This window comes from Talpa occidentalis, unplaced genomic scaffold, assembly GCF_014898055.3.
Source record: "Talpa occidentalis isolate TD23 unplaced genomic scaffold, MPIMG_talOcc4v2.1 talOcc4.2, whole genome shotgun sequence".
Classification (NCBI taxonomy): Eukaryota; Metazoa; Chordata; class Mammalia; order Eulipotyphla; family Talpidae; genus Talpa; species Talpa occidentalis.
In genome coordinates this window covers 63,074,443-63,100,112 of record NW_023602073.1, presented here as the reverse complement: position 1 = coordinate 63,100,112, position 25,670 = coordinate 63,074,443, and the positions used below count along the sequence as shown (strand labels likewise).

The 25,670-nt window shown below is 43.7% G+C and overlaps 1 protein-coding gene across 3 annotated transcripts; it reads left to right on the top strand.

Moving 5' to 3' along the window:
* The first annotated feature begins 13,202 nt into the window (after nt 1-13,202).
* LOC119253314 (trem-like transcript 4 protein) lies at nt 13,203-23,994 on the top strand. Of its 3 annotated transcripts, none has more exons than XM_054698206.1 (6): nt 13,203-13,362; nt 13,547-13,888; nt 14,319-14,369; nt 14,811-14,871; nt 22,826-22,909; nt 23,510-23,994. In XM_054698206.1, the coding sequence occupies exons 1-6, from the start codon at nt 13,302-13,304 to the stop codon at nt 23,574-23,576; spliced, it is 666 nt and encodes a 221-aa protein (XP_054554181.1). In that variant the 5' UTR covers nt 13,203-13,301; the 3' UTR covers nt 23,577-23,994. The 3 variants fall into 3 exon arrangements, with proteins under 3 accessions (XP_054554181.1, XP_037376789.1, XP_054554182.1); XM_037520892.2 differs by having other exon boundaries at nt 22,794-22,909; nt 23,510-23,566; XM_054698207.1 differs by lacking the exon at nt 13,547-13,888.
* The last annotated feature ends 1,676 nt before the right edge of the window (nt 23,995-25,670 follow it).

The window sequence follows — 25,670 nt, the reverse complement described above, 5'->3', positions numbered from 1 at the left end:
ATAAGCTACCCCTGATTTGTTGTCTTCCATGAGACTTACCTGGTGAAGAGGAGAGGCCATTTGCCCCTCACCTTCCTGTGCTGGGCCAGGCTGCTCCAGCCTTGCTGTGTGGCTCAGCCTGCTGCCTAGTGAGTCTATTTTCCTGAAACCCTAACTCACCTTCAAGCTTGATTTTTTTTTAAAGATTTAGTTTTATTTATTAATGCATACAGAATTGGGGTTAGGCCAGAGTTGCAGGGGGTGAGAGGACTCCCCAGAGACAGAGTGGGAAGCAAAAAAGGGGATCTGTTGAAATACACTGCTGAGGGGAACAGCAAGAAGACAGGAGAGGTTGGCTGCACCATGAAATCAGCTTCTGGGCCAGGGACAGATCTCAGGCCATCGCAATGGGCGGTTGCAGTGGCAGCGCTGAGACATAACCTCTAGGCCACCAAGGAGGCCTCAAGTTTGATTTTCCTTTCTTGTTACTTGATGCTGACATTTGATCTTTTTTTTTTTAATTTAAGGTTATTTTATTAGTGATGCCAGAGAGGAGAAAGTAAATTATTTTAATAAAAGAAAGACCAAGTACTTGTCACCTCTTTGTGTTGAAGAAAATCTCTAGCCCAGGATAGAGCCAGCCTACCCAGGGTGTCAGGTCAGTCGTGGTGTTCCTGATCTCATGAATCAGCGCTTCACTGGAAGGGCAGCTCTTCCAAGCAGCCAGTCCCCTGGCACCACGCAGCCCTGGCCTGTGCTTATTTCCCTGTTCCTTGATCTTCAGGATAATGTCGGATGTTGGGGATCCTGGCCAGTCATACTCTATTTCAGTACTGCCAATTCCATCTCTCTGTATTCCTTGTTTTCGGCTAAAATTTCTCAGGAAGTGTGTCCCACTCTCCTCACCTCCAACCCACCGATGGTTTTCTCTGAGTAGAGGACACCAAGCCCATTTCTAAATTGTTTTCATACACGGGTGGGCCACCTCCCAGATGCCGGGCGCCAGTGTTTATTAGCGTAAGAATTTGTCGGTCTCATCCAAATGGTTGAACTTATCTGCATATAGAAGTGCACAGTGATCTCGGATTGCGTTTGTCTCGTGACCCAGGATGTGGTCTTTTTCCTGACAATAGTTCCTGTCTGCTGTTTCTGCTGATTTCTTCTTTTTAATTTTTGATCCTGTTTATTTGTTCTCCCTTTTTTTCTTTGTGAGTCTTGCTGGAGGGTAGTACATTTTACTTATTTTTTCAAAGAACCAGCTTTTGGTTTCATGTGTCTGTTGGACTGTCTTTATTTCTATTTCAGTTAGTTCTGCTTTAGTTTTTGTTATTTCCTTTCTCCTGCTGGCTTTTGAGCTTTTTTGTTCTTTTTCTGGTTCTTCGAGATGGGAGATCAGCTTGTTTTTTTGTTTTTTGTTTTCTTGTTTCTTGATGTGGGCCGATTCATTCTATATTTTCCTCTTAATACCACTTTTGCTGTTTCCCAGACCTCCTCATTTTCAGTCATTCAAGGTCCTTTTTAATTTTTTCTTTTATGTCTTCATGAATGCAGTGGTCGCTCAGCTGCATGTTGTTCTGTTTCTACGTGGAGTGGGGGTTTCATGCTCACATCATAGTTGATTTCTAGTTTGATGCCTTTATGGTCAGAGAACATCTTGGTATGATTTCAGTCTTCATGTACTTGTTGATGTTTGTCTGGTGACTCAATGCATGACTGATCCTGGAGAATGATCCATGTGCACTTTGAAAACTGTTTATTCGGTTTTGGAGGTACTGTGTGTTACAGATGTCTGTCAGGCCCCTGTGTTCTAGATCTTTATTTAGGGTTATTGTGTTCTTGTTTAGCTTTTGTCTTGTTGATCTGTCCAAGGGTCTTTATCAGGTTTTCACCCGTTAATCACCTACAGGTTTTGATGTTTCAAGGCAGGAATGGTAACTATGGATTAAGTAATAGGAGCAGGGGAGGAAGTATCCTGGGCTACGGTCTTGCTTTAGAGGTACCGGGGTCCTGGTTTTATGGGGCTGATTATCAGGACAGGATAGCAGGAAGCATGTTTCAGCCATGCCCAGAGAGGCACCTGCTTCCTCACAGATGTCATGTTTCATTAGCATTCTGAGGTCTCCACCCAGGGTGGGTGGAGGGTGAGTTTTAGCAGACTAATGAGAAGTAAGTCACTTCCAGGTGAGTCTTCTGTCCTGTGTGTGTGACCTGATGATCAGCTGCTTCTGGAACCATCGCCTGAAACAGGAATCCTCTGCAGGGTGAAGGTCTGTTTCCCACTGGTGATTGGCTGGCTGGGCCTATTAGCTTTGGGACAGGTAGGTCAGGAAAACAAGTCTAGGTTCAAGGGGTCCTGAAACATACAGACACCTGTTACCACACAGGTGCCTCTTGCCTCTGATTTAGTGGCATGGATGCCTTTCCATTAAATGGGGATGCTCAGTTTGGATACATGACAGAAAAAAAAATAGACTTTCACCCTCCTCTCACACCATACACAAAGTTAATCCAAAATGGACCCTAGACCTAATCATGTGCAGGAGAGTCCTATCTACGATGTGTTACTTTGGCATCTCTATTCTTTTGAGCTGAGACTAGTCAAAACCCTAAGAAACCCCTGAGAAATTTTGGCCACTCCCTTAACCAGTTAGAAGATTAAAAATCAGGGTCATTATCCAGAAGTAGGACTTTGAGCAGAAGTAATCTTTCTATCAAAGGACTCCCTCTACGTGGCAGGGCAAGCATCTCATTACACAGCATGTGTTACTGCTGCCCCAGGTTGTGGGTTCCTGGGCTCCTCACTCAAGAATGTAATGAGGACTCTCTGCTTTTTTTTTTTTTTAAGGACTCTCTGCTTTTGAAGCTGAGATTTGCTGCTGAAGTGATGGAAGAACAGAAAGGCCCAGAGAGACCTCAGTGTGAGTGTCTCCCTGAGGACAATAGCCTCTTTGTTTTATAGGCCACAAGGAGCCTGACACAATGGGTGTTTTTTTTTTTTTTTAAAGATTTCTTTCTTTATGTATACTAGAGTGAGGCCAGAGGTGTGGGGGGTGGGGGGTGGGGGGTGGGCAGTGAGAGGATTCACCAGAGACAGTGGGGAGCAGAACAGACAGATCTACTGAAATACACTGCTGAGGGGAGCAGTGGGCGTGGCAGGAGAGGTCTGCTGCACCATGTGGGTAGCTCCCTGGGTGGGGATCGAACTCATGCAGCTGTGGCTGCTGAAGCTTCATAGTGCTGAGACTTAACCCCTTGTGCTATGAGGGAGGCCCATGGGTGTTGTTAATCTATGCACGGGGGAAGAGAAAGGAGGTTCTGGAGCAGCCTAGTGCAGCTGCAGGAGAAGATGCTTCTTCATGTGTCATATATTCAGAAAATGTTGGCAGATCCCACCCAGAGATAGACATCTTAGTATGATAATGAGAGCAAGGTTGGAGCAAGTTCAGGGTTCTCAAGATGGATGTGCCACCCATGGGGTCCAACTGGTCTTTCTGAAGGGCCAGTGGGTTTTCTGCTTTGTAGTCACTGAACTGATAGCTGATAACAAATGTGTTACTAGGGGCAAAAAGTTAAGCTCTTTTTGTTATTAATCATTAAGCAATGGTTTACATGCACCATTGTTAGTGTTCTTGGTTCCCAAATGACATGCAGAGGGAAAGAAGCAAGAACATCTGGTCTTTGTGATGAGCTCTCTCCATTCCCATGGGACCCATTCTCTTCCAGTAATCTATGAATTTATCCCAACATCTCACCATCTGAATGGCTCACTCTAACTCTATAACAAGTTTGATGACAACTGGTGTGGGAAATCCAATTCCCTTGCTCCCTTTCAAAATGGTTTTGGCTGTTCTAGTTACTTTGCTTGCCATGTAATACTTAGAATCAGTCTGTCAATTTCTACTTCCTGCCCCAACCAAAGTAGCAACAAAATGGATGGGTTTTTGACGGATATTACAGTGAATACAAAGCTCGGTTAGGGGAGAACCATACATCTTAACACTATTAAGGCCTCGAATCAGTGGACACAATTTACCTTTTTATTTATCTGTTTTGTCTTATAGTTTTCAGAATACAAATCTCACACATATTGGGTTAAATATCTACTTAGGTACTTAATGATTTAAATGTATTTTATATATTTCTGGTTTTCTATATCTTAGGTAGAAGCAGAACTCAAAAGTCCCATGAATCTTTGTCTAACTCTTTGGCCCACTGATGCCCCCATCTGTCTCTGTCTTCCACTTCCTTCCTACCTAGAGAAAGTGTTAAATTTAACCTCTTAGCCTCAGAGCAAAGAACAGACACCAAGAAATCTTCACTGATTCCTCCCAATGTCTGAATATCAAATGTTCAGTTCCATTGTCTTGTGTTAATTTGGATTCAGCCCTTGGTCCACATGTCTGAGCACAGGAACATTTCAGCACCTCCCTTCCTTCCTGAGGGCCTTTCTTTTCCCTCTGCTATGTATGAGTTCAGACATACCAGCCACCTCACATTTGGCACAGAGATATCTTTCCCTCTATTGTTATATCTGAAGTCCAACTCTTACTGACATATGCATTACTTACCCAGAATCTAGCCATTCTGCTGCACTAGGAAATTCAGGTCTCTTGGAACCTGTGCCCCTGGATACAAGGCTGACCATATATGGAGAGGCCCTAGCCTCAGAAGCATGTCTGGGCACATGACATATGCCTGATGTTTAACTTCAACCAGAACTTTGCAGCTGCTGGGTAATCCTCAAATGCCTGGAGGTCCCTAGTAAACTCCCTATGACAGAAGCTCCAAATCCTCCTATGGCCAGAGCTCCTCACCCTCCTCAAACAACACTTAAATCCCTCCTCCTTCTTCCCTAAGAATATATCAAGACTGTCAGATGTGAGCACCCTACCCTCTTTCAGATGCCCCAGTATTCCCCCCATCCTCACTCCAGAGCAACCTGAGCAGCTAGAGAAGCAAGAGTCTGGTCAGGACCATGGCCAGCACCCAGGACAGCTCTGTGCTAGGGGAGGGCAGTAATAGCTGGTTTGGGAACAGGCCTCTCCAAGCTGGAACAGCCCAGACTCTGTCAGGACACACCACCAGCCCAACCCAGGAATGTCTCTCTGTTCAGTCCTGTCTGAGCAGTGGGCTGGAGCGAGTCATGGGTATATCCACTCCCCACCCTTGTCTGGGACCACCAACCACATACATCTGAGCCCACAATTATCATCTGTTGACAAGCAGACACTAAGATGTCCCTTTTCCAAGTTCCTCTTTGATCCAATCCTGCTTTGAGTTGATCTCACATTCCTGGTTCCAAACCTCTGCCTTCAAGCACCGTCCTCTCACCCCTGTCCCTATGCTGACCTGATTCTCTTCCCACCTCTGGGCATTACACCTTCACTCTCTGGCACTTCCAGGCCAGGTTCTCCCATCTGGTGTTTTCTAAGTTGAGAACCTCAGTCCCTGTCCAGGGCCAATAACGCCCCTCTTCAGAGCAGGACACATCCCAGAGTGTCCTGTGTGAGTGGTGTGTGTGTGTGTGTGTGTGTGTGTGTGTGTGTGTGTGTGTACATGCATGAACATGGACTGGGATTGGATTAGGTCTCAGACAAGCAGACAGCAGGAACTGCACTTGCCATGTGATTAGATGAGGACTGGCCAGTGTAGGCTGTCTGGGCTGCACATGGGACAAAATGTGGCGATTGGAAGGTAGATGTGACAGAACCTGGATCCCAGAATAGGGATGGAGGCACAGACTTCCCCTGCTTACAGATCTGTGATTTGACCCAGCTCTGTTGTTTACCAGCATGTGGTCTGACACATTTCTTAATTCTCTAGGCTGGCTTCACTATGTTATCTGCACATTGTTAGGTCCTAAAGAGAAAAAAAGTAGCTGGTAATATTTCCCTCCAGTTTCAATATATTTTTATATTAATTCTTCCTTTCTCTTCCTGTCTATCTTCATCCCAGAATTCTATTACACTTTTTTTCCCCAAAATGACTCTCTCTCTTTCTCTCTCCCTCCCTCCCTCCCTCCCCACCTCCTGTGTTGGATGGAAGCTAGGGAGAAATAATTTGTTGGTATTACTACCCTCTCCTCTCCCACGTGAGTGGAGTGGACAGGGGTGCTTGCCTCTGTAGCCACAGCTTCTGTCTGCAGCCTCGTGCCCAGGGCTCCAGGAACACCTCTCCTTCCTTCTCTGCAAGCCTGGGGTCGCTGACAGCTCCCATCATTGCCTGCATCACCATCCCTGGCTGGTTCCCCTGTCCCACCAACTCCTCTGCAGAAAACCCTGTTAAAATGATCTACAGTTGAGCCCTTTGGTTGGACCATGAGTTTCTAGATGGATCCTGACCTGCAACTTCTTCCTCTGGGCATTCCTTTCACTCTTAGGTAGAATTGGGAGAATATGGGGCACTCTTTCGAGGGGCACGTCCACTCATCCCACAAATGCTTCCCAAACACCTGCCCTGTGCCAGGTACCATACTGTGTACTGGGAAGCCACATTCAACAAGCAGCTTTGTTGTTGCTGCATGTGACAGGGATGCAGCTGTTGTAAATCTGTGGCTGGATTATGTTATAGAAGGTCAATACCTTGGGTGTGGGGAGTGAAGGGAGACCCTTAAATGAGTCATCAGAGAGAGTCAGGGAAATATCTGGCCATCTCAGCCAGAAAGGAAAATTTGGGCTTCAGGTCTGAGGGTAATTTGAGAGGTCGGGGGGCCCCACTTTGACCAGACATCTGCCAACCCAGTAATGATCTTGCTACGAGCAGAAGCGCAGTGTCTTAGAAATGAACGAGGATCACGAGAGAACCCCAGCCGTTCTGAAGATAAAGAAGGTTCCTCCAGGGCGGCCCGATCCGCCCCTAGGGTGAGCAGAGCCCACACGGTGTCGCTGTTTCCTCACTGTCCTTCCCAGCACACCGGAGCACGCTGGGCACTCTGGGACCAAATGAGGTAAAATACCAGGCTCAGTGTGTACCTAGCACAGCTCTTAGGAATGTTGTCTGAGTATGAAACCCTTTTAAAATGACTCTAAAAAATTAGGATGTCAGCAGAAGCCTGGAGTTATAATTTGTGCCTGGATTTGAATAGAAAAATTTTCATCAATTATCCAAAAAATTTTAAGCAGAATCTTGAAAATAATAGTTAGGAAAATGAGGTAATTTTTAAAGCTCTGGCGTTGAAATGGTACAACTCAGATATAAGTTTTTATTATGTAGATTGCATGCCTCTGTGATATCAATAGTTACTTGTAAAATAATGTGTGGAGTTGAAACATCACTCCTCCAAGTCACAGGGAAACTATGAACCAGTGTCTCAGGACCAGCCCCAGGGAAAGAGCTGTTCTTTCTTCTGATGGTGGTCTGAAGGCACCATCAGAACTGTGGGAAAAAAAATCTTTATTTAAATTCAGATTTGTAGTCTTTCTGTAAATTCTTTATGTAGTTTCGGGTCACCTGCTGCACTTAGGTGGGTCACAGCTTTAGAGGGAGAATGTGTATGACAAGAACAACTATAGAAAATGTGTTTAACATTAAAAAAATCTTTTAAGGTCTAGCTTCAATTAATTTCTATGTGAAAAATATGTAAAGATTCATTTTAAAATGGAAAATGATGTCCATAAGTTATTTAGTGAGCACTTACTATGCGCTAGGCACTGGTTTTAACATTTTACAGGGCCTACCCGGTGGTGTAGTGGGTTGAGCGGAGCACTGTGAAGCTGTCCGCAGATTCCGTGGCACCGGTTCGATTCCCGGCCAGCCAGGGAGAATCCCACATGGTGCAGCAGACCTCTCCTGTCTCACCTGCTGCTCCCCTCAGCAGTGTATTTCGTCAGTCTGCCTGTTCTGTTCCCCACTCTGTCTCTGTTGAATCCTCCCAACCTCCCGTGACTCTGGCCTTTTCCCCCAGCTCTTGTATAAATAAAAATAAATCTTAAAAAAACATTTTACATGTTACATGTACACTGTCATGACCTACAGATAGATAATAATTTGAGAGAAGCTATGTAATTGCCCAGGATCACACAGCTAGTGCAGGGCAGGGAGGTTTTGGCAGAGGAGAACTGGCTTCTTCAGTGCAGACACTGCGGACCCCTGGGGTTGGACAAAGGGGTGAAGAGCCAGGAAGATTGGACTGGAGATTTGTGTGAGAAGGGGACTGCCCACTAACGGCAAGACAAATGTGGATTCTGAATATGTGCTCATGTGTGTTTCCTTGAGCGACAGAGTAAAGCCTCAGATTCCTTTGATGACTTGTGTGGTGTCAGCCTGGGTGTCCTCGACACTCCTTGAATGACAGTTCCCTCATGAGACCCATGCATGTAGCTCACAGGTGTGACAGCTACAGAAGGTAGAAAAAGGGGCTTTTTTTTTTTTTTTTTACAGAAAGACAGTGAAGATTGAGAAAGCAGCTCACTCAGAAGAGGAAATACCAGTCATATAAGAGGAAAAGCTAAATTTCCTAAAAAAGCTAAAAAAGCAGAAAAGCTGTCCTAGGACTCTGAATTTATGTAAAGAATTACACAATGGAATGTTACTCAGCAATTAAAAAGATAAACTCATGTAATTTGCAGCAACATGGATGGAGCTGGAAGGGAGCATGTTCAGCAAAATAAGCCAGAAAGAAAAAGAAAAATACCGGATGGTCTCACTCATAGCAGGAATCTAGAAAACCTAAATAAGGGACCAGGAAAAAGACTAACTATAATAAAGAAAAAATCAAAATCAACAAGCAACTATAAACCAGAGACACACTACGGGGAGGAGTGGGGCAGGGAGAGGAAGGATAAGGGTCAAAATAAGGGGGGTGCAATTGTATGGGGAATATAACCAAAATGAAAATGCATACATTGTGCAAAAATGAAAAATGATGTAAGAATATAAAATGAAATATTTAAAATAAAATTTTTTTTAAAAAAGAATTTTTCCAGGTAGCACAAGGGGTTAAGTCTCATCACTATGAAGCTATCCGCAGCCTCTGTAGTATGAGTTTGATCCCCAGCCAGGGAGCTGACCCAGAAGCCATAGCAGACCTCTCCTGTCTTGCCCACTGTTCCCCTCAGTAGTGTGTTTCATTCAGTCTGCCTGTTCTGCTCCCCACTCTGTCTCTGGTGAATCCTCTCAACCCTCACCCACACCTCTGGCCTACACCCCAGTTCTTGGATGCATAAATAAATAAATCTTGAAAGAATTTTTCATAGTTCTGATGGTGCCTTCAGCACTTCAGGGTGCAGAAAGGACAACACTTTCCCTGGGGCTGGTACTGAGACACTGGTTAATAGGACTCTCACCTATTGAATCCCCAGTGGGCACAGCTCCCAGCCTGGGAATCTAGAGCTGGGAAGGCAAGGAGGAGCTGGGTGGTGGTGGGGGGATAGCGATTTCCACCCAAGGCAAGCTAAGGGAGGGTGCTCTCCCAGAGACGTAGAGATGGTACTCCTAGAGGAACTTGTGCAATCTTGGCATCTTATGACCTCTGTTCCAGAAGTAAGGGAAGGTCAGAGGGAGGGAAAATTGGGTTACTTGGAGGCACTGGTGTCACACTTAATCTCATTGAACCCTGTCCTCTATCATTCCTCACAGACCCAGGCAGGTGGAAAGGATGAAAGGATAGGAAGACAGAATTCCCCCCACTCATCCCCACACTCTCCATGGAAACCTCAGACTCAAAGCTTCTCCCTTTTGGTTGATAAGGACTTTTGTTTCCTTTGCTCCCCTGGCCCAACTCCTTTGCAGGAAGGGTTGACCCTTGCTGTGTTGGGATCTTTTTGTAACACACTGAAGTTACCCCATCACTGGTAGAACAGCTTGTGCCTCTATTCTGGAAAGTTATCAATTTTTAAAAAAAGATTTATTTATTTATTTACACAAGCACTGGGTACAGTCAGAAGCCAGGAGGGTGAGAGAATTCACCAGAGTCAGAGCAGAGAGCAGAACAGGCAGACTGACAAAGTACACTGCTAAGGAGAGCAGCGGGTGGCAGGAGAAGTCTGCGTGCCATGTGGGACCCTCACCCAGCAGCCAGGGATCCAACCAGCGCTGCAGAGGCTGTGGGCAGCTTCGCAACCCAGTGCTCAACCACTGCGCCACCGGGGAGGCCCTCTGGAAAGTTATTTAAGTATGAAGGTGAAATAAAGGTTTTCCCAGACAAACAGAAGCTACTGGAGTATACCACCACCAGAACTGCCCTTCAAAAAAAGAGTTGAAAGTTCTTCTACAAGAAAAGAAAAAAATGAAGCACAAATTCTTGAGCAAAATGACAGCAATCCAACACCAGAAGCATGATCAAAAATAATGAGTCAACAACAAAAGACTAAGGGAGAGGAAAAAATGGACAGACATGTTTTGTTAAAAGTGAGAGAGCAAACTCCAGTTCAAAAAAGGACTTCAGACACAGAATTTAAGTTATGTTGATAAGGCTGCGGTGATAAAGGAGCTCTCACCCACTATTGGTGGGAATGCAACTTGGTGCAATACCTGTGGAAAATGGTATGGGGATTTTTCAAGAAAATAAAAATGGAAATTATTGGATCATGTCAGTAAGACCTCTATCATGTATTTATCCAAAGGATATCAAAACTCTAATATGAAAAGATTTATCTGCACCTGTGTGAATAGCAGCATTGTCCACAATTGCCAGGTCATGGAACCAACCCAACAGGAGAATGGAGCATATACTCAATGGAGTACTACACAGCTATGAACTAAAGATGGAATAGTCGCATTTGGGGCAGGTGTTGGATGGTTTCACTCATCTGTGGAATATAAATAACCAAAACCACACACAAGCCATACATAGTAGGAATAAACCTTGAACTCAGTGAAAGAATATAACAGTTAGCAGAGGGAACAGAGGGGACGGAGGGCGGAGTGGGGAGGGAGGAAGATGTGGTTGGGCACGGGTGGTTTGGTGGAGGATGAGTGGAACATGTACAAAAATATAACCCCCAAATTAAAATAAAAATTTTTCTTTGTCAGTTATTAAGTATTTACAAACAGGTTCTATTGGTCTCTACACTTCTTTGTAAACCTTTTATTTTAGAATACTTACAGATTTCCAAAAAGTTGTGAAAACATTACAGAGTTCCCATTTACCCACACCTAGTTTTCCCTTTCAGTAATATCTTACAATTAATTTGGATTGTTCCTTAATAATAAATGAATAATATTATACACATTTAGTAATAATTAATCTGCAATCACAAATCTTCCTTAAATATAATGAGTGAAAATTATACTTCTAAACAATTTTCAATTTCTCTTTTTTTGCTAATTTTGTTTTTCTTTAATTAATTTATTTATAGTTATTTGAGGTAATATTTGGATCCCCCCATCAGGTATTACCCACATCAGGTATTGCATCCATTATCCAATTGCCCGGAGTCCACCACCATTGTCCATTTTGTTTTCTTCCCTCTTTGTTCTTAACCCCTCTGGATACTTCATTTCGATAGTTAGTTGTCAAAGGTTAGTTTTTAAGCTTATCTTTATCTGACTCTTAGTCCCTCTGTATTCCACATATTAGTGACATCATCCAGTATTTATCTTTTTCCTTCTAACTACTTTCATTTAGCATTATCCCTGTTAGCTCCATCCATGTTGCCACAAGTGGCATGAGCTTATCTTTTTTGATCACTGAGTAATACTCTATTGTGTATATATACCATATCTACTCGATCCACTCATCTATTTTGGGATACTTAGGTTGTTTCCATAATTTAGCTACAGTAAATTGTACTGCAATAAACATAGGAGTGCAAGTCTCCTTTTGAATTAGTGGTTTTGAGACTATGTCAAACTAAAAAGCTTCCACACAGCAATAGAAACCATAACTAAATGGTTTCTAACTAAACCATAACTAAAAAAGACACCCTACTGAATGGTGGAAAATATTTGTACACCATAGATCTGACAAGGACTGATATTGAAGATCTACAAAGAACTCAAACAACTGTACAAAAACAAAACAACCCAATCAAAAAATGGCAGAAGAACTAAACAGACACTTCTCCAAAGAAGACATACAGACCGTAAACAGGCACATGAAAAAACGTTCACTATCGCTTATCATTAGGGAAATGCAAGACCAAGATGGGATACCAGTGAGAATGGTCCAGATTGAGAAGACCGGAAACAAGTGCTGGCAAGGATGTGGAGAAAAGGGAATGCCCCTGTGCTGCTGGTGGAAATGCAGACTGGTCCAGACCTTATAGAAAGTGGTATGGAGGTGTCTCAAAACAGTCACAGTGTATCTGCCATACAAACCGGTAATTCCACTCCTAGGCATCTACCTCTAAAATTCAAGAACACTAATTCAAAAGGATACTTGCACTCATGTTTACTGCAGCACAATTTATTAGAGCTGAATCATGAAAACAACCTAAGTTCCCCAAACAGATGAGTAGATCAAGAAGATGTGGTCAATATAGACACCCCATTTTTTAAAAGATTTATTTATTTATTTATTTATTTATTTATTTATTTATTTATTTATTTATTTATTTATACAAGCACTGGGTACAGTCAGAGCGCGGGAGGGTGAGAGAATTCATCAGAATCAGAGGGGAGAGCAGAACAGGCAGACTGATGAAGTACACTGCTGAGGGGAGCAGCGGGCGGCAGGAGAGGTCTGCGCGCCATGTGGGATCCTCGCCCGGTAGCAGGGCATAGAACCGGCACTGCAGAGGCTGCTGCGGGCAGCTTTGCAAACCATCGCTCAAGCGTTACGCCACCAGGGAGGCCCTAGACACCCCAGTGTTATGGGAAGGGAAGTTATGTTTCCTGTCCTTGCAGGCAGAATAAATACATAAATTATTTGGAATTTAACTGGAGAATTTTTTAGTCTTCCCCACTTATTTATTCAATCTTTTATTTATGTCAGCATGGATTTGTGGATATTTTATTTGATACTTTGGATTATATTCCCATGTCCCATAATTTCATTGCTTAGGTTGTCCAGCTATGACTATTTTTTGCCTGCACATTTTTACACACACATTGTTAGCATGAAAGGAGTTTTCCTCATTCTATCCATGCTTGTGCTCCTTTGACCACTGATTGAGCATCATTAGGAAGTGAGAACTGAAGACATGGAGATGAATGGAACCCTCCCTTCTATAGCTCCCCCTACCAAGGAATCCAGTCCCTGCTGCCCTCCCCTTCTCACACCCCCCCACCCCCACATGCCTGCCACTTCCCCAATCCCCTCTTCAGTTCTTCAAGCTCTGATGCTGGGGAGCGGGAGCAGACTCAAGTCCTGCTGCTGGTGTCCACTCCTCAGAGACTACCTCTTTTCTCGTCTCCACCATCAGAAGCAGATTGTGGGTAACATGGCTTGGGGAACCCCACATCTGTTCCTGCCCCCTGTCCTACTGGTACTTTTGGCCTCAGGTGAGATGGGGAGGTGAAGGCTAAGGGTGCCACAGGGAGAAGGGTGGCTCTGTGACGAGAGGACTGGCTTTGGGGAACCATGTTCTCTGTGGGAGCATCAGAAGTTGTTCTCTGCCTCCTTTCCTAGTCCTGGGAGTGGATGGCTGGGTCCAGCCAGGCTCTGACCTGATGACCTTTTATCTAGGTTCCTGGGCAGAATCTGCGCCTGAAGTGTTTCATGGAGTGGTTGGGGATACATTTACTGTGCAATGTGTGTACACTCCTGACCAGGGGCCCTACAGGCCTAAATCCTGGTGTCTCCAGACAAAACCAGGTTGGTGTAATAGAGTGGTTACCAGCTCCAAGCCCCGGGCCTCCGCTCAGGACTCACGACACGTGATCTGGGATGCACCAGACATCGGCATCGTCACCATACTCACAATTCAGATGAAGGAAAATGACACAGGAATTTACTGGTGTGGAAGCTACAACGCTTCTTCAAACAAAATCACTATTTTCAAAAAATTCAATCTGATAGTATCTCCAGGTGAGCTTCTTTCTTGAGGAAATATCTCCCTTCCTCCCTGACTCTGGGGGGAAATGTCACTCAGCCATTTTCTGGTCCCCATTGCACCAGACCCCACCAGGTCGTCTGCTCTGCTCTGAGGCGAGTGAGGGCCCCTGTCCCCAGAAAAGGGCTCTCTACTCTGCTTCACTCTGCCAGTTCTGGCCCCTCTTGGTGGGGCAGGCTACCAGGGCTTGCGACACAGGCCCTGGAGTCTCTCTGTGACCTTGTGTCTCTTGCTTATTACATACCCCAGCAGCTCCAGTGTGCAGAACTTAGGAACAGTTCACCCTCTGCCCAAGGGGCCCAGAAGAACTGTCTCTATGTCCCCTGTTTCCTCTCGCAGCCTTGGGGCCAGACCTCATTTTCTCCCCTGGGCTTCTGGACACTCATCTGTTTCTTATCTCTTTAGCCACCACCACTTCTCCTGTGATGACCTCTACTTGGCTTCCATCAACTACAGGTAGGTCTGGGGTCTCATGAGGGCAGGAAGGAGGGTCGTCTGGCAACTTAGATAACCTCAGATTCAAGGAAGAGGGAACTAGGAAGCCTGCCTCTGGGGGATGAACCTCTGTGGCCTGGGCTGGTGGGGGAGTTACATCCTGGGCTCGCTTGGAAATATGTGTATAATGTGATATGATCAGCTTCCCAAGAGAAGTCCTGAAGGAACCTAACTTACACCTCAACCCTGCCCCTCATTTCCCAGCTCAAGGAGAAACTGCTCCCCTTTAGTTTCATGGCTGGCCTGAGTTGTAGTTGGTTATAAAGATCATAGGCCTTAATCTCCCCCACCTGAGAGACCCTATGAGATGACTCTGTCCCCTCTCTACATCCTCTCATGATTTGGAGGACAATTCTGTTCTTTATTTTCTGTTCCTCATTATCTTCACTGTTTCTTCCATAGTTCCGGTGACTTCTCCAGAGGGGACTTTCGGCCCACCTTCCACCCATGCCTCTGAGCCCAGGTAGGTCGGGGGTCACACTGGGTGGGAGGGCTCCCCGCAGGGAGGGCCAGCTTGCTTATGCAGCCTCTGAGTACACAAGGATTTTTTACAAGGCTGTGAGATTATTTCATTATCAACAATTCATGGAAGCAACTTTGCTGTATGATTAATTGACCTTAAGATAATTTTGCCACCAAAGAACAAAGAATGAACGCAGAAAGACATTCAAAAGGACATAATGAAATGTGACTTTGTTCATGTGTGTAGAGATTCATGGCAATTCCATGAGTAGTGAGCTTATTTTCTTTTGCAGTAAAAGAGAAGAGAATGAAAAACGGAAGGGGGACATTTAATAAGGACATGATAACAATGTTACCCCATGACTATTGGCTGTAAGGCAATTTTGAGTAGGGAGACATTTAAAGCACATACTGAAATACGAACAGTTAATAACAAAATTAAAGAGACAGAATATCCAAATGCATTTTATACTATTTAGATTAATGGCAGGCTGTGTAGAGAAGTAATTTTCTTTTGTGAATTGTATCTGACCCAATGTCTTCCTAGTCATTCAGTCGCTCACAGTATAGCACATTATTTTTGCATTTTTTTGGTAACCGAATTTGTTGGAAGTATGACATCAAAGCATAAAGTCAGTCTGCATATTTTTATTTTACTTTTTAAATGGCTATTAAATTACCATTGTATTACCTCTGTAGGGGCAGGATGGGCACCGTGCAGGTTTTCTATGATCCAAGCAGACTGGGTAAAGGAGAGTCCTGGAGCCCTCAGTGGCTTTCCCAGGCTTTTATTGCGCTTTACATTCATTGCAGCAACCAGGTACATGGCAGGCAGGGATGCCAGGAGGCCGTGAGGCCTCCAGGCCCTTGGCAAGTCTTCACTCTGGGTTTCTCTGGCTTCTTTCTTCTGCCTTTCTTTCACCCCTTCTCTCTCCTCCTGCTTCTTTACTGCTTCTGTTTCTCTTGGTGACTGTCTCAATACGCCTCCCATGGCCCACGGAAGTAAATAAGATAGTTTGCAACAATGTAACAACTGCAGGTGCCCCCACCATTAGGATGGTGGGAGGGGCAGAAAAGCCTGAAAACCATTTATCCTACAACCTCCTTGCCAGTGTTCTGACCCTATAGGATTTCCCGTCAGGTGCAGCCACTGCACACTCCCACCACCAAAGCACCCACAGTTCTCCACTATAGTCAGTTGTGCTCTCTCCGCACTCCCCCATTTCTCCCTCATTCCCCTACCCCTCTGAAAGCCAGAGATCTATGGGCAGCTTCCAAGAGTTGGTTTTAAAGTTTGTCTTTGAGACTAGCAGTCAAACTATAAATGGGAGACACTCAGCAGGGAAGGGGGAGGGAGAGGATCACAATGTGTATTATGGTATCACCTGCACATGATAACTTTACTTCTTCTTTCCCGATTTGGATTCCTTTTATACCTTTCTCTTTCCTAATTTCTCTAGCTATCACTTCCGATACTATGTTGAATAGTAGTGGAGAGAGTGGACATCCTTGTCTTACAGCAGATCTTAGTGGAAAGGCTATCAGGTTTCACCATTGAGAATGATGCTGAGTATGGGTTTGTCACATATGGTTTTTATTATGTTAAGATATGTTCCATTTATCCCAAGTTTTTTTGAGGGGTTTCATCTCAAACAGATGTTGAATTTTACTAAATTCTTTCTTGGTATCTTTTGATTTGATAGTGTGGCTTTTATCTTTATTTTGCTGATGTGGTGATTGATTTTCAGATTTTCCTTGTGTCCCTGGAATAAATCCCACCGGGTTGTGATGTTTAATCCTTTTAATGAATTGTTGGATTCAGTTTGCTAAGATTTGATTGAGGATTTTTGCATCTGTCATTAGGGAGGTTGGTCTGTAGTTTTCTTTTTTGAGTTGTCTTTGTTTGGTTTTGATAGTAGAATGGTGTTGGCCTCATAAAATGTGTTTGGAAGTATTCCTTCTCTCAGTTTTTTTAAAGTTTGAGCAGGGTAGGTATTAGCTAACCTTTGAAAGTTTGGTAGAAATTGCTTGTGAAGCTATCTGATCCTGGACTTTTGTTTTTTGGGAGAGTTTTGATTACTGTTTCAATTTCCTTGCTTGTGATTGTTGTTTTTCAATTTTTCTATTTCTTCCCTATTCAGCCCTGGATGATTGTATGATTCTAAAAATTTGTCCCTCTCATCTATGTTGTTGAACTTGTTTGCTTATACATGTTCATAGTGATCTCTAATTATCCTCTGGACTTCTGTAACATCTGTTGGAACTTCTCTTTCATCTTTGATCCTGCTTATTTGAGTTTTCTCCCTTTTTTTCTTGGTGAGCTTAGCTAAAGGATTGTCTATTTTGTTTATTTTTCAAAGAATCAACTTTTGGTTTCATTGATTTTTGGTTCTTTTTCTAATTCCTTAATATGAGAGACTAAATTGTTTTATCTTCTTGTTTATTTGGTCCCATGTTGCTATGTGCTTTCCCCTTAGCACGCTTTTGCCATATCCCATAAGTTTTGGAAGGTTGTGTCCTTATTGAGGACACAATGCTGAGACATTGTGGAACCTGCAATGCTGAGACAAGAGGTTCATTGAGGTCATGACTGGAATGCTGGTCATCATGGGCCAGAAAGCTGGCCTCTATACAGACCATGATGTCCTTCCTTGTTATCAGCAAATCTAAGACTGTGGGAGAAAGAAGCATGGGAACAGAACAACCTGATACTGCAGAGCCTTGGTGGTGAAGGTGTGCCAGAATAATGCTGAATCCTAAGAGAATGAATCATTGTCTTGTAACTAACCAAGGTGGCCGGGGGGCGCTTTGTCTCAATGAAAATGAGGTGCACCAGAGACTTGGGGCTCTTGTGCAGTGGAGCCTTGCATCTCCTGGTTCCACTTTTCTTAAACTCTATCGTGTTTCTCTCAATTCTTTTGGTTCCGTCTCTCAGCCTTGTTCTCCAGCTGGTTCCTGCATGTCCTCATTATAATTCATCTCAATTTCTTCTTTGATTTCCTTATTGATCCAGTAGTCTCTTAGTAGTGTGTTGTTCAATCTGTACATATTAGAGGATTTCCCTGTCTTCTTTCTATGGTTAATTTCTTTTTTTTATATATTGTAATCTTATTTTATTTTTTAACAGTCTTTTATTTTTTAAAATTTCTTTTTATTTATATATTTTTTGCATCATTGTTCATTTTTAAACAATGTTTGCTTCCCCCCCTCCCCAGGTGTAGTCCCCATAGAATTTCTTTCACCAAAGCACCTGTGCACCATCACCACAGTCCCCTGTGCTTCTCCCTGCCCCCCCCCCATCCCTCTCCCTCTGATTCCTCTCCTTCTTCCTCCCTTGAAGGATGTCTCTGGTTTATAATTGTCTGGTTTTGTTTTGTTGTGTTGTGTTTTGAATTGTTAATATTTTTTCCCCTGATGTGTTATTTGGATCTCCTATGTTCCTCCTATAAGTGAAACCATGCGATATTTTTCTTTTTCCTTCTGACATATTTCACTGGGCATAATTCCTTCTAGCTCCATCCATGTTGCTGCAAATGGCATGAGTTTATCTTTTTTGATTGCTGAATAATATTCCATTGTGTATAAATGCCACATCTTCTTGATCCAGTCATCTCTTTTTGGGCATTTGGGTTGCTTCCAGGTTTTACCTATTATACATAGTGTTGCAATAAACATAAGGGCACAGGTATTCTTTTGAATCAATGTTTTTGTGTCCTTCGGGTAGATCCTTCAGGAGTGGAATTGCCGCGTCATATGGTAGCTCCATTTTTAGTAAACTGAGGAAACTCCACAGAGCTTTGCACAGTGGTTGGACCAGTTTGCACTCCCACCAGCAATGTAGGAGAGTTCTTTTTTCACCACATCCTCACCAACATTTGTTGTTGCCTGTTTTTTTGATATGTGCTATTCTTACTGGTGTAAGGGGTTATCTCATTATGGTTTTGATTTGCATTTCCTTGATTATAAGGGATGTTGAACATTTTTTCATATGCCTCTTGGCAATTTGCATTTCCTCTTTGGAGAAGTGTCTTTTAAGTTCTTCTTCCCATTTCTTGACTGGATTTTTTAATTTGATTTTGTTGAGTCATGTAAGTTCTTTGTATATCTTTGTGATCAGTCCCTTATCAGTTGTATGGAGTCTCTTTGTTTTGGTTAATGTCTCTTTTGCTGTACAGAAGCTTTTAATTTTGATGTAATCACAGGTGTTTATCTTTTCCTTGACTTTCTTTGCTTTGGGTGATGAGTCCTTAAAGATGTAACTGAGATGTATGTCTTGTAGTATTTTACCTAGGTTTTTTTTCTATATATTTTATGGTTTCAGGTCTTATATCCAGATCTTTTATCCATTTTGAGTTGATTTTTGTGCATGGTGAGAGGTAGTGGTCTAGTTTCATTCTTTTGCATGTGGTGGTCTGTGGTTCAGTTCTTATTTGATATCTTTATGGTCAGAGAAGATGCTTGGTATGATTTCAATCTTCATGAATTTTTTTTTAAAGATTTATTTATTTATTTATACAAGCACTGGGTACAGTCAGAAGCGTGGGAGGGTGAGAGGATTCACCAGAGACAGAACGGGGAACAGAACAGGCAGACCGACGAAATACACTGCTGAGGGGAGCAGTGTGCGCAGCAGGAGAGGTCTGTCTTACCATGTGGGACCCTCGCCAGTGGCCGGGGATCAAACTGGTGTTGCAGAGGCTGCAGGCAGCTTTGCAGCCTGGCCCTCAATCGCAGCGTGACCAGGGCAGGCCCTTCATGAATTTTTTGATGCTTCTATTGTGACCCAATACATGGTCAGTCCTGAACAAAAACCCATGTGCACTTGAAGGATATGTTTTTGGCTTTTTTAGGGTGTAGTGCCCTATAATTGTCTATTAGAGCCACACAGCCTAATTCTTTCCTTAGGGCAACTGTGTCCCTACTTATTTTCTAACTAGTTGATCTGTCTATTGGTGAGAGTAGGCTGAAGTCTCCAGTCACATACCTATTTTCTTCAATGTTTGTTCAGAGTTGCTAGTAATTGCCTAATATATTTTGGTGGCCTGTCATTTGGTGTAAGTGTATATCTATGGGTGTTTGTCTTCCTGATATATTGTTCCCTTAATCATTATGTAGTGTTCATCCCTCTCTCTTGTTACCTTTTTTAGTCGGAAGTATATTTTATCTTATATAGGATAACTGTCCCTACCTTCCTTTGGGTCCCATTCACTTTAGAATTTTTTTTTTTCTAATCCTTTACTTGCAGACTATGCTTATCCTTGGAAGTCAGGAGCATTTTCTAGAGGCAGAAGAAGGTTGGATTCTATTTCCTTATCCAGCTAGATACCCTATGTTTTGATGAGTTCTGTACATTTACATTTAGAGTGAAAGTCTGTTACTATATTATTTTATACACAATTTTGTGGTTCTGTTTATTTCCTTGTTCAATTCTTTGTGTTCATTCTTCCAGACTGCATATGAAGTTTACCTTTGAAAAACACAGGTTAGAATTGTATGGTCCATTATGAGGATTTTTTTATATCTGTAAGTTCAAAATTCAAGAATTCAACCAACTTAGTGTGTTGTTGAATTTGTGGATGGTAAACCTGCTGATCAGGAAGGTCAACTATAAGCTGCACTCAGAGTTTTTACTGTGTGGGGGTTAGCGCCCCTAGGTACCCTAACCTTTGTGTTGTTCAAGGGCCACTGCACTGTATTAGAAAATAGTTATATATCAATTTGCAAGAGTTGGATTCTTATTTCATCAGTGGAGAAACAAAACCAAACTGACAGACTAAACACATTAAAGTGAGTGATCCATTAGTGAGTGGAGAAATGAAATCAAACTGTCAGTCAATTAGTTCTTTTTCTTTTAAGACAAAATTCATTGTCTTGCAGCTAATATTTAGTGTATGGTGAAACTGTTAAAGTGCAACTACCTGACATACTTTTAAAGAGGGTTGGGGCATGATACAATGCAGAGGACTCCCTCTAGGTGCAGATACAGAGGGAGAGAAGATGGGGAAGAAGATACAAGTTATTAACTTTGAAGAAATTACTTAAAAACTAATTTAAACATGGATTTCTGGGATGAGAACAAATGGAACTCAAACAATGTGGGAGTAAAGTTTATGTTGTCCCTTGAGCACTGAGTGGTGACTCTAGCCTTGGGTTGATGTTGGCGGGAGACCTCCTCAAGAAACAAGTGAGGGAAAACTTTATTTCTGCTCATGACTCTTGCCATTATGGGTCTTGAGACCATCAAATATCCTCTTCACTGAGGAAACAGACTGCACCAGTCTAGGTCATGGGTCTCTAGGAGGTCACAAGGCACACCAGAAGCTGTGAATGACTCATGGAGATGAATGCATGGACAGTAGATGTCTTGACACATGGTTATGAAGAATCCCTGTAAGAGAGAAAATGGAAAGGAAGATGTATTTGAAGAAAAAGTCAATACAAATCTCAGAATTATGGAAAAAGGAAAGATCACACATCTAAAAGACTTACCCATTGTCAAGAGGGGGAAAATAAGAAGTACACACTCATATACACACATAAATACAAACACACATGGACACACACACACACCCCTAAAACCACATGTAAAATGTACCTATCAAAGACAAAGAGAAATTCTTAAGCTTTTCAGATCACCTACAAAAGAATAAGAATTATATCTCCATAAAAGAACACAATTGCATAGTATTGTGTGTGTATGTGTGTGTGTGTGTGTGTGTGTGTGTGTGTGTGTACATGGGAATCTATTGATAAAGACACAAGGTCAAGCGTCCTCCAACCCTCACCCTTCCCAAGAACACAGATCTCAACAGAAAAAGAATGATAATCATTCTTAGGGCAACACTTACCCACCCCCTCCCCATTCCTCTCCAGAGTCCCATGCTTTACAGCAGAGACACAAGGAACAGGCTCAGGTGAAGAAAAACACTCAGGGCATCTCTGACCAGCAATAGTTCTGGAAAATGTAGCGAGATAAGCACTCAATTTAAGAATATGTGAAGTGAGCAGCACAAGTCCAAGGAAATATAAAGGAGGAAAATAATAATGGTGATTTTTAAAAAATGGAAATGATCTTTTTTTAAATATTTATTTATTTATACAAGAACCAGGGTACAGGCCAGATGTGTGGGAGGGTGAGAGGATTCACCGAGACAGAGTGGGGAATAGAACAGGCAGACTGATTGAAATACACTACTGAGGGGAGCAGCGGGCGAGACAAGAGAGGTCTGCCACACCATGTGGGTATCTCACCGGCCTGTTGGGATCAAACCTGCACTGCAGAGGCAGTGGACAGCTTCACAGAGCTGCACTCAACTGCCTGCGCCACCAGGGAGGCCCTGGTAATTTTTTAAAAGAAAATCAAGAAAATCCATAATTCATTCTTTGAAAAGTCTAATAAGGTAGACTTACTTTCAACAAGACTGGTCAATATAAAAGATAGAACTAAACAACAAATTGAAGGAAAAGAAAGCAATAACTATACCTTCACAAGAAAATGTTTTTAAATAAATAAATCCTGAATAAATATTTGTTTGAAAATGCCCATCCTCCCAGCAAATTTGCCATTCTTTTCTGTAGCCTCTTGCTGATGGCCCAGCCTGATGGCCCATCCTCTGTCACTTTGTGGGATTGTCCCTATTCCCCTGGCCCTGGCCCTCCCATCCTACTGAGCTCTGATCCCTCTCTCTTCCCTTAGCCAGGCTTTTCTTCATTCAAGACTCCTGCATTCTCAACTAGGGGCTTTCTTCAAGGCCCAGAGAGGTCCCCGGGGCCTCCATCCCTTATTCCTGTATCCATTGCCCCTGCATGGTCAGTTCAGGGTGGTCCTTAATCACATAAGCTCCAGCCAGAGGCCTGGCTCAGGGAGCCTGCAGGAGCAGACGACATCTCTGCCCAGGTCTACCCTCCCTTCTCTCTCTCCAGGAATTTCACTTTCCTTCTCTCCCGTGGTTCAGCTGCCAGCACGCCTTTGGTCACCATGTTGTGTGGACTCCTTGTGGCCAAGGTCCTGGCGCTGTGCTCCTGGGCTGGGGGTCCAGGTGAGTGGGAAGGTTTGATGGGAGTGGGATGAGGGGGACATGGAGTTGGAGACAGCTTCTGTCCCAGGAAAGATGGCCAGGAAGAGGGAGCTGGAGAGCACAGAGGTGGGGAAAATTGTAACAGTCTACTTTTAATATTCATTATTTCTTGCAATGTTTGCATTTTACTTCGATGTTCTCTGCCCCATTCAAAAGAAATATATTTTGGAGAAAAGACAGCGTCCCTATGCCAGGTTTAGCTTCACCCTCCATTCTGAGGGTAAGGAGGGTGGGAGGAGAAATCTGAGAGTCAGGGAGAAGGTTTGCAGGGGGAGAAGGGAAGGGTCAGGAAGGGACAGGACTGGAAGTAGATGACAGAGGAGCAGGGAAGGAAGGTCAGTAACAGGTATGGTGGGAACAAGGGGAGGCAAAGAAGGTAGGGAAAGGGTTCCTTTCAATTTATGAATTTCCTCCTCAGTCTCCCCCTCAGGGTCAAGAAGATGCTGTGGGGGCAGCAGTGACAGGTTCTGATGGCATCTGTCCAGCCCAGATCCCCGATCTTTCAGGTGCCTTTAGCCTCATCCTAGGACCTTGAATGACAAAATCTCCTTCCCTTTCCAGCTACTGGGAGCCACCTCTAGCCGTTGAGCACCACAGCCCTGTGCCCACGACAACTTCCAGCTCCTGACTACACCTGTGATAATCCTGCATCTGAGATCCACCATCTGGACTGGAGCTGACTGGCCCCCCATGGCCCCTTCCCCACTCACTCCAAAATAGCCACCCATGGAAGGTCTTGCTGCATCTGGTTAGGTCCTCACTCTGTAGGCAAAAGTCAAGCCTAGCACCTCCTCTAACTCTGCCTCCTTTCCTTCTCTCTGGACTCTCCCATTGCCTCACCACCTCCCCAAACTTGGCACTGTGATTTCTCACCTTTCCTCTGTTTCTTGCCTCTGCACTACTCGAGGGTCCTAGTAATGTATTTCCTCTTTTCCTAACATTCAAGCCTTTGAAATGAACTGTACTGGGGGAAACGGAGGGAGATGACAAGTGAATCCCATTGACTTTCCTCTCCTTCCACCCTAGGTGTCTTAAAATGAAATAAAAATGACCTTTCTTTAAGTTTAAAATTAACGAAGGCTGTAATCTGCTGAAATTTATTTCTAGAAGATTAAAAAACGAGCAGATGCAATTAAAACAGCAAGAGCAAAGGGTTCAGCAGCCCAAAACATGAGCAGAAGACAATTAGTCCAAAATGCTTCCTTTGCAAATAAGTGTGTCACGAACCTGGAGACTCTGCCATCTGGTGATTGCTAGTGAAATAACACAACCACCAAGTTTGGTAAAGCAGAGCAACAATTTTATTGCTTGACATGCAATGGAGAAGGGGGGGCTTGTGTCCTGTAGCCCCTTGCCCTTGGGTGGGGAGAAGGAGTTACTTTCAATGCAAATGCCCAGGCTGGCAACTGACCAACCAGCTACAGACTGAAAGTCTCCATGATGATGCCCTCCAGCTTCTGACCAACCAGCTACAGACTGGAAGTCCCCATGATGATCCCCTCCAGACATTAGGGGCCCATCGAAAGGTGGGTGATAAACAATATCAAAAAAAGAAAAACAAAAATGGAGCTATCTAGAATCTGAGTAAATTAAATAGAGTCAGGGGGCTGTTGAGTGTTGTACCCTAGGCATGTCCAGACAAGTGCTTGGGCACGCAGACATGTCCACCATAGAAGGAAAAAGAGATCACACAGGTGTGCCAGATGCCACCCAGGATGGAAATTTGACCAATCACGACTTGACAAACTTTCCACCCATCAGAATTGCACTCACCAGAAACCTCATTTGCACAGAGCAAGCCTGAGTGTGACCTAACCTGCCCCTCTGTGTGCAGAAGCTCCCCTTCCAGGTGGCTGGAACACACAGCTCCAGTGTGTCCAGGCTGTAGTCCTAAAACCGTGAAACTCACAGGTTTCAGTTTCTTGGTGTACACCTTGCTTGGGAGACTGTTTACTCACTTGATCACTGATCTATTTCCAAGGATACTAAAGGATACAAATCTATTAACAGCCAGATGGAAGAGATGCATTGGGTTAGGTATGGGGAAAAGGCACGCAGCCTTCATGCCCTTCAGACATAGATCATCACATATTCACCAACTGGAAAGTTCTCTGAAGCCCCTCCTTTTTGTTTTTTTAAAGGGAAGCTTCATTACATAGCCATAATTGGCTAAATCTTTTGCCGCTGGCAATTGAGTCAACCTCTGGCCTGCCTCCCTTCCCAGGACGTCTTGGGGGAGTCGGGGTGGGGGAACTGCAATTTCTAACCCTCTATCACAAAGCCGGTGATTCTGACATCCAGAGCCCACCCTTTGGTGCTTCCTAAGTCACCCCATGAACATAAAAAGAGATTTTTATTACTCTCAACTAGGAAATTCCAGGGCTTCTGGGAGTTTGAGCCAGGATATGTGGAAAAGAGATCAAATAAGTATGAGAGAGATGCTGTGTGCTGTGTGAAGAAAATGGCAGGCTTGCCACGGTGAAAGAAGTCAGCAGAAACAGCATAGAAAGTAGAAAAGGCAGATTTATTGAATTTCCCTGCAAAGTGATGCAAGGGGTGGGTGAGAATTTTCGCCTACATTCAGGGAGAAAGTTTGAAGTACTTTTTATACTCTGAACTTGGCTGGTTTTCTAAGATTTAGGAGTCAGATCTGTGCTGCCTGCTGACTACTAGCTGTGAGGCCTGATTATCTCCGCATCCTTTAGAATTTTCCCCTGCTTTT